Genomic DNA, 9,419 nt, shown 5'->3' on the forward strand with positions numbered 1-9,419 from the left:
AAAAACACACCTCAGCACATAGGCACATACAACTCACAAACAATACATACATGAATACAAAACACCAGCGCTACATGAGTAAGCTGCCACTTGCGTTGGCGCTAAGGATAGCTAGGAGACTTGTGACATGTACCAGGACATGACAAACAGAAGCAGTCGAGGGCGTGGGATGGGGGGTCAGGAGGGTGAAATGCATGTTGGTGAGTGGTATGTATGTGTGTGTGTAGGCCTGTGTTGCTGCCCTACTGGGCCCCAAATCAGTCAGATTCTCAGTCCGCAAGATAGTGGTTGCTATAGAGACATCCTTGATCCAGTTCCTGGCAGAGACAACAGTCCAGGTGTCTTTGGGATGGGGGAAGGGGAGGCAAGAGAGTCTCGCAGCATCGCACTTCGGGAGGGGTTGTTGTTCCAGCAACAGCCTTGGCCAAGGCCCGTTCTGGTTGAGGGCGCCGAAAGCAGATAAGATAGGGATTTGTTTGGTCTAGCAAGTAGCCATCTTCAATTTGCCACGACTACTCTTTAGCCATATTCTCCCATTTTTGCATCAGGTCTCCAAAACGAAACATATTCTTTTGCAGATCCGTTAGTTTCTCCGTGTTGTTATCCATCTTGTGGTTTAGGGCCACAGTCTGAGAGCCAACAGCTCTGCCCACCGCGTCAATCATGTCGGGCAGCCTTATGGGGCTTTTTATAGCTGATGAAAAATGTTGAAGTGTGAAGTTAGTATGTGTATGCAGGTATAGCGTAAGTTTTACTCTTGTAATGTATACATAATGTGTGTGTTGTAGCCGGTGAGACTTCGAGATGATGAGATCACACAGCTGGAGCAAGCACTGGAGCAGAGTTATGCTTCCCAGACTCTGCGTGCAGCGGAAGTCCCCGACAACTGCTTTCTGTTTCAGGAGAGGGCTTTTGGTAAGCAGAACTCTGTAGTATGAGCATGCAGAATTCACCCCATATATTAAACCTTTTGCACCGTCTTTCAAGCATTGACTTAACTTCTACAACGTAAATACGTGTATTTCAGCACAAGGCGTGTACAGCAGTGTACTACACAACAAATTATACTGTGGTCTCCCTCTAATATGTAAAAGATTGAGAACAGTGATTGAAAATGCAGTGTATTGCATACTTGTGTACTTTATGTACCAGAGTTCATGCAACTGATTTATACTTTTGTTCCACAAATGAGCAGAAGCAATCTATAATAGTGCCTTTGTTATACATCAATACAGAAATAGGGTTTCTTTAATTCATTTGTAAAGTCAAAACATGCAAGGACAAAAGTCCAACTTGTCCATTAGGGCTGCCGCGATTAGTCGATGTGGTCGACGGTAAAAATGCGTCGGCATCAATAATTTAAGTTGATGCATCTTTTTTTATTTATGAATTGACCTTTTCAATTTCTAAAACGCTTCAGTTCAGTGTAAAGGCGGCTGCTTGCTACAGCGTTGGGGGTTAACGGTTGCGCAAAATTTACTCGGTGCAGTTCATGCTCCCAAAGGTTGCGCGTGTTGTCATGAGCCTGCCATTTGCCTGGCAGATAGAAAGCTGTTTCCCTAACAGAAAGTCTGAAGCTTGAAGTTCTTTTCAAACCTTTGCTTGGGTAGCACTGTTAAACTGAGCAGACATGCAGACTACATTTGAGTAATCTCATCACGTAACATTCGTTTTCTAAAAACAATCACATAGTATTGCATGTTTAACTGTGGTAGAAAATACGTTAGCTTAATGCTAACGTATATGGAAAATCCTATAGACACCGCGCTAGGTATTAGCATCAAGTAATTCACGTTAATGTTTTTGTATGAGCCTGACATTTGCTCTGCAGATAGATAACAGGTTCCCTAACAGAAAGTCTGAAGCTTGAAGTTATTTTCAAACCTTTACTTGGGAAGCACTGTAAAACTGAGTAGACATGCAGAATATTTTAGTAACCTCATCTCGTATCATTCGTTGATAGAATGCAGGCTGCGAGGCTCGCGTAAGGGCTTACGTAAAAAATGACGCAAGTCTAGAAAAAGGGGCCGACGCACGCAAGACGTAAGAAGTCGCGCAAGGGTCGCGCAAGGGGCTTGCGCGGCCTCTTGCGCTTACGCTTACGTAAGGAAGCATGAATCAGCCTTTACGAATGTGCGTCTTCCGTATCACTACGTAATTGCTGCGTGCCTGACGTCAGTCTTTTTTGGCACCAGTCATTGGTCGCGTTCAGTCAACGCTTCAGTTTCTGAAAAATCATAGCGGCAGCGGTGGTCTCCAAGCACCTTTTCAGTGCTCCAAACTTTGCAACAGCGGAGGCAATGCAATTTTCGATGAGCTTCTTGAGTTCAATAGATGATAGCATGGTGCCAAGATAGTTAAACTCTGTACTGTTCACAATATATGACTCTTCAAGCTTGACCTGATAGTGTGTTATCAGCGTTTCCATTGAAGCCCATAGTTTTCTTACGGCTGAACGTGAAACCGAAACTTGTGAACGCATTCTCCGTTATTACTAAACCTTGCTATAAAGCCTCTTTTGCTGAAAACATGAGCACCGCATCATCGCATACAGGATTGTAACACCCACCAACGTAATAACTTCCCACCAACGTAATAACCCTGCCAACGTAATAAAAAAGTGTGCATTTCAGACGTAATAGCCCGGCCAACGTAATAATTTCCTGCCAACGTAATAATTCTTGCCTCCTGCCAACGTAAATTTGTGTGTTTATCAAGAAAGTCCTTTTGCTGGATTTGTTTGTGCGAATAACAGTTGCAATTAAATGCAGACTAAATCTTTCATTGTGTTTCTTCTTGTGTCAAAAGTGTAGACTATAACTGTGAACACACTTATAAAACATTTCCCTGCTATGCACTGATAGATCACTGATAGACTAATAGACCACTATGAGAAACATAAACCATCATTGTCACTTTCATATGTGTCACATTGTCACATTCGTGTGTATGTGTGTGTGTGTGTGTGTGTGTATGTATGTGTGTGTGTGTTTGTGTGTATGAGTAGCGCCTTTGTGCAAATGTCTTTTCCGGGTGGGACTGCAGCGTTTTACAGTCTTTCAACGCCTGCTACCTGTCCCTACAGTAAGACTTGATAATAACAATATCGGTGAAAATAAGGTTGGCAGGAGGCAAGAATTATTGCGTTGGCAGGAAATGATTACGTTGGCCGGGCTATTACGTCTAAAATGCACACTTTTTTATTACGTTGGCAGGGTTATTACGTTGGTGGGAAGTTATTACGTTGGTGGGTGTTACACAGGATTCATACACGTTCATGTTCCTGGATGTCTTGAGCGATGTTCCCTGTTGGTTACCTCTGTTTTGATACTCGTACATCACACCTAATTATTACCTCCAGCAAGGAGGTTATGCGATTTATTTATTTATTTATTTGTCCGTCTGTTTGTCTGTCTGTGGACAAGATTTCTCAGAAACTACTGGGCGGATCTTTCTGAAATTTTCACAAGAGGTGGATCTTGGTCCTGGGATCACGTACAGTGACAACGTATCACATACGTTTAAAGGCTGATTCATGCTTCCTTACGTAGGCGTAAGCGCAAGCGCAAGAGGCCGCGCAAGCCCCTTGCGCGACCCTTGCGCGACTTCTTACGTCTTGCGTGCGTCGGCCCCTTTTTCTAGACTTGCGTCATTTTTTGCTAACGTATTTTCTACCACAGTAAAACATGCAATACTATGTGATTGTTTTTAGAAAACGAATGTTACGTGATGAGATAACTCAAATGTAGTCTGCATGTCTGCTCAGTTTAACAGTGCTACCCAAGCAAAGGTTTGAAAAGGCGGCTGCATGCTACAGCGTTGGGGGTTAACGGTTGCGCAAAATTTACTCGGTGCAGTTCATGCTCCCAAAGGTTGCGCGTGTTGTCATGAGCCTGCCATTTGCCTGGCAGATAGAAAGCTGTTTCCCTAACAGAAAGTCTGAAGCTTGAAGTTCTTTTCAAACCTTTGCTTGGGTAGCACTGTTAAACTGAGCAGACATGCAGACTACATTTGAGTAATCTCATCTCGTAACATTCGTTTTTCTAAAAACAATCACATAGTATTGCATGTTTTACTGTGGTAGAAAATACGTTAGCTTAATGCTAACGTATATGGAAAATCCTATAGACACCGCGCTAGGTATTAGCATCAAGTAATTCACGTTAATGTTTTTGTATGAGCCTGACATTTGCTCTGCAGATAGATAACAGGTTCCCTAACAGAAAGTCTGAAGCTTGAAGTTATTTTCAAACCTTTACTTGGGAAGCACTGTAAAACTGAGTAGACATGCAGAATATTTTAGTAACCTCATCTCGTATCATTCGTTGATAGAATGCAGGCTGCGAGGCTGGCGTAAGGGCTTACGTAAAAAATGACGCAAGTCTAGAAAAAGGGGCCGACGCACGCAAGACGTAAGAAGTCGCGCAAGGGTCTCGCAAGGGGCTTGCGCGGCCTCTTGCGCTTGCGCTTACGCTTACGTAAGGAAGCATGAATCAGCCTTTAGTTAGTCACGCGAAGCACATGTCTCGGCCATGTTAAGGCGGCTGCATGCTACAGCGTTGGGGGTTAACGGTTGCGCAAAATTTACTCGGTGCAGTTCATGCTCCCAAAGGTTGCGCGTGTTGTCATGAGCCTGCCATTTGCCTGGCAGATAGAAAGCTGTTTCCCTAACAGAAAGTCTGAAGCTTGAAGTTCTTTTCAAACCTTTGCTTGGGTAGCACTGTTAAACTGAGCAGACATGCAGACTACATTTGAGTAATCTCATCTCGTAACATTCGTTTTTCTAAAAACAATCACATAGTATTGCATGTTTTACTGTGGTAGAAAATACGTTAGCTTAATGCTAACGTATATGGAAAATCCTATAGACACCGCGCTAGGTATTAGCATCAAGTAATTCACGTTAATGTTTTTGTATGAGCCTGACATTTGCTCTGCAGATAGATAACAGGTTCCCTAACAGAAAGTCTGAAGCTTGAAGTTATTTTCAAACCTTTACTTGGGAAGCACTGTAAAACTGAGTAGACATGCAGAATATTTTAGTAACCTCATCTCGTATCATTCGTTGATAGAATGCAGGCTGCGAGGCTGGCGTAAGGGCTTACGTAAAAAATGACGCAAGTCTAGAAAAAGGGGCCGACGCACGCAAGACGTAAGAAGTCGCGCAAGGGTCTCGCAAGGGGCTTGCGCGGCCTCTTGCGCTTGCGCTTACGCTTACGTAAGGAAGCATGAATCAGCCTTTAGTTAGTCACGCGAAGCACATGTCTCGGCCATGTTAAGGCGGCTGCATGCTACAGCGTTGGGGGTTAACGGTTGCGCAAAATTTACTCGGTGCAGTTCATGCTCCCAAAGGTTGCGCGTGTTGTCATGAGCCTGCCATTTGCCTGGCAGATACAAAGCTGTTTCCCTAACAGAAAGTCTGAAGCTTGAAGTTCTTTTCAAACCTTTGTTTGGGTAGCACTGTTAAACTGAGCAGACATGCATACTACATTTGAGTAATCTCATCACGTAACATTCGTTTTCTAAAAACAATCACATAGTATTGCATGTTTAACTGTGGTAGAAAATACGTTAGCTTAATGCTAACGTATATGGAAAATCCTATAGACACCGCGCTAGGTATTAGCATCAAGTAATTCACGTTAATGTTTTTGTATGAGCCTGACATTTGCTCTGCAGATAGATAACAGGTTCCCTAACAGAAAGTCTGAAGCTTGAAGTTCTTTTCAAACCTTTACTTGGGAAGCACTGTAAAACTGAGTAGACATGCAGAATATTTTAGTAACCTCATCTCGTATCATTCGTTGATAGAATGCAGGCTGCGAGGCTCGCGTAAGGGCTTACGTAAAAAATGACGCAAGTCTAGAAAAAGGGGCCGACGCACGCAAGACGTAAGAAGTCGCGCAAGGGTCGCGCAAGGGGCTTGCGCGGCCTCTTGCGCTTGCGCTTACGCTTACGTAAGGAAGCATGAATCAGCCTTTAGGATCAATATCGTATTGGGACATTGAGAGAAAGATCGTGTATTAGTCTAAACATCATTCCTTGTTTTGACAAATAACCTCATTGGGATTTTTCACGAACCAAAATCCTCACCCATACAATGTGTATCATTCGCCCCGAGAGATAGATCTTGCTTTACTATCAACGTCAACCCTTGCTGGAGGTCAAAAATCTCGGATTGCTCTTGTTCTTCTCCATAGTTTTGCACTTTAATATGTCAGCCTTTGTTTACATTTTGTTTTGTGCTGCATACACATCTCTAACTGACATGTTATTAATATTTGAGTTACATTTTGAGCTGGACACACTTATACTTTAAACATGTTGCACTTTTACTTTTTTTAGGGGTTTAATAGAAATAAAATTTCTTTTGGAGTTGCGCTGCTGACTTATAACAAGTCCTCTTTTTTTTTATCATGTTGGGAGTTGCTAGTTTAAACTTGCAGTTTTGCACTTTAATATGTCAGCCTTTGTTTACATTTTGTTTTGGGCTGCATTATGTAAAAATAAAATGAATGAACAGAGCTAAAATGGTGAATTTTTTATGTATTTTTTATTTGGGAGGAAAATTAATCGTTTAGATTAATCGACTAATAGATAAAATAGTCTATAGATTAATCGATAGAAAAATAGTCGTTAGTGGCAGCCCTATTGTCCATATCCAGTATACAGTAGAGGAGGGACAGTAGAGAAGGGTTGACAGAAGGAGGTGAAAAATATGCACATAATAATGCACAATAATCAAGTATTATAATAGCATATGTATCCATTGTACATACCTCACAAACGCCATTAGTCACCTCCGTATGCTAGGAGCAAACCAACTGCAAAAGGCAGGTGAAGGGGAGTCAGACATTTTGACCAGTCAGTGTCAAACCCTTGGCCCTACTAATATATAGCTAGTGTTTGTCACACCAAATAGAGGAGGAAGTCTTTTATCCAGTTCCCAGCTAGAAAGCTAGATTACAGCATGATAAGCTGTTCTTTTGGTATTTTATGGATTTTATGGGAGAGATGCATGCTACTTTTACCCTGTCAAATTAAACCCCTCAAAAAAAGTTCGGAAACGTTTTTTCGTTTGATTATTCCTCCCCTTTATTAATATCAATTGGTATTGTATTGTATATCGTTGGAAAGCCTGATTAGTCATCTTTACAACGAGGTACAACTTGTAAGGATCGTGCATTCATGGAATGAGCAACACAGCATTTTGCCAAACATTTTGCCAAAAACCCCTGCAATATTCTTGTTGGTATTCACTCTTGTTTTGAGTTGCTTGGTGGATTGGATATCCAGATTCTGAACGCTCGCCCCCACAGAGGCAGGATCATCACAGAGTTCCTCCAGAACTTGGGAGTGGAGAGGATGGAATGGCCTGCCGTGAGTCAAGACCTCAACCCAATTGAATACTTGTGGGATCAGCTTAGGCATGCTGTACGTGCCAGAGTGACCAACGCAACCATGTTGGCTGACTTGCTACAAATTCTGGTTCAGGAATGGGATGCCATCCCACAGGAGGTGCCAAGCTGTTGTGGCTGCGTATGGATCTTCCACATGCTACTGAGGTCCCTGACAGTAAAATGAATAAAGTGTAAAAATGGTCAATATGTGTTTTTTTTTCCCCTTAATACTGTGGGAGAATCATCCAATCCACCAAGCAACACAAAACAAGAGTGAATACCAACAGAAGAATATTGCAGGGGATTTTGGCAAAAAAATGTGGGCCGCTACCCACACGGTTAGCTGTGTTGCTCATTCCACGAATGCACGATCCTAATAAGTTGTACCTCGTTGTAAAGGTAACTAATCAGGCTTTCCAACGATATACAATACAATACCAATTGGTATTACTAAAGGGGAGGGATAATCGACTGAAGAAACGTTTCCGAACTTTTTTTTGAGGAGTTTATTTAAAAAGTCTTAAAATGTGTTGAGTCTGAGCACCTCTCAGGGTACGTTTTTGTAACAAAATATTATGTAACTGCATTCCTTTTACTCATGTTATTATTGCCCAGGTCTTCTAGAATATAATTATATATGCCATTTTTGCATCAATGTTTTTAGTAAGGTGAAATATGCACAAACATCAAGGCATGTCAGACTACCTAAAATAGTCTATCAGGCCTTGGTCTCTCAGGAGTAAGAAATACATATTAGTTTAACTTGATGGCCTTGCCCTCAAATGAAGAAATAACAGGATTATGTTGTCTCAGATTTGAGAGCAGATTCATATCAGATCTTGACATGAGCTGCCATCTTGGGTGATTTTAATATTTGTGTGAATTAATGTTTTCTTTTGATGTTTGTGTGTGTTTCTAGGAGACCGACAACTGACTCCTGCAGATCAGCAGCAGTTTGCAGCTCATATTGGGCGGGACTGGAAGAAAGTTGGACGGACCTTACAGAAAGGGTGTCGTGCCCTTAAAGGGCCAGCTATTGACAATTTGGCATATGAATACGAAAGGGAGGGTCTTTATGAACAGGCCTATCAGCTGTTGGGACGGTTTATCCAGTCAGAGGGCAAGGGTGCCAAACTTGGCCGTCTAATTGGTGCACTGGAGGAAAATAAATTGACCAGCATTGCCGAGATTATGCTAGATATTAAGCCAAGAGATTGATTGTTAGGGGCTATATCATACAGTACCATCAGTCATGTATCCTTCAGGTGAGTTAGATATGTCAGAATGTGCTGGTCTATTTTACAACTTTTCTCTAGTATTTCTGTATGTATCTTTTGTAAAGAGTAAAGTATCTCTAATAGTCTTGAGTCTTGGTTTTGCGTGATTGTATCAGTATATGTACTGTATGTGTACATTCCAACATCTATACCATCTAAATATTCTTGTGAGACATCCTTTTGTCTCTTACATTTGAAAGATCGTGAAATCGGGTGGAAACTGACAGACCGGCAGATTTCATTTGCAAATACTATATTACAACAGAACTAGCTCTGAAGTTAGTTGCGGTTGCATGATTTAGCAATGAATTTGATGGACTGCCGGTCTGATCGGTAAGGTGTTTATTTAGCGGATTCTACTGTATAAAACAGACCAGAAGTACACACCCTACAATGGAGAGGGAGGGATGGAGGTATGGTTATATTGTCCATAGTGAAGTGTCTCTTTTATGTTGGCCTTGTCTTCAAAGGCAGCAATGTTTTCTCAATGTCCCAGCATCACTCCTTGCTCCGTTCCCTCACCACACGTAGCGTTCGGTGTCTCCTTGAAGTTACATTTCAGTTATAGGAAGGTAGAATACACAACTCAACATAATGGGTCTGGTTCAAGGTGTAAGGTGGGGCGTGTTACGAAGGGGAACAGTATACCTAGATATGAGTGTGTGAAGGCACTTTGCAACTGCATGCAACATCCTGTTTCCCCAGATTCCACAGTTCCCTCTCCATCTAGACCCATCTGTTG

At 42.1% G+C, this 9,419-nt stretch overlaps 1 protein-coding gene across 1 annotated transcript in view; it reads left to right on the plus strand.

The window, feature by feature from the left end:
* tradd (tnfrsf1a-associated via death domain) overlaps positions 1 to 8,708 on the plus strand; it is a 41,312-nt gene extending 32,604 nt beyond the window's left edge. The window contains exons 6-7 of the mRNA XM_080843211.1: positions 789 to 915; positions 8,320 to 8,708. Of these exons, the coding sequence (XP_080699337.1) occupies positions 789 to 915; positions 8,320 to 8,618 (426 nt within the window). The 3' untranslated portion in view covers positions 8,619 to 8,708. The remainder of the gene's footprint in view (positions 1 to 788; positions 916 to 8,319) is intronic.
* Positions 8,709 to 9,419: the final 711 nt, after the last annotated feature.

This window comes from Sprattus sprattus (assembly GCF_963457725.1).
Source record: "Sprattus sprattus genome assembly, chromosome: 8".
Classification (NCBI taxonomy): Eukaryota; Metazoa; Chordata; class Actinopteri; order Clupeiformes; family Clupeidae; genus Sprattus; species Sprattus sprattus.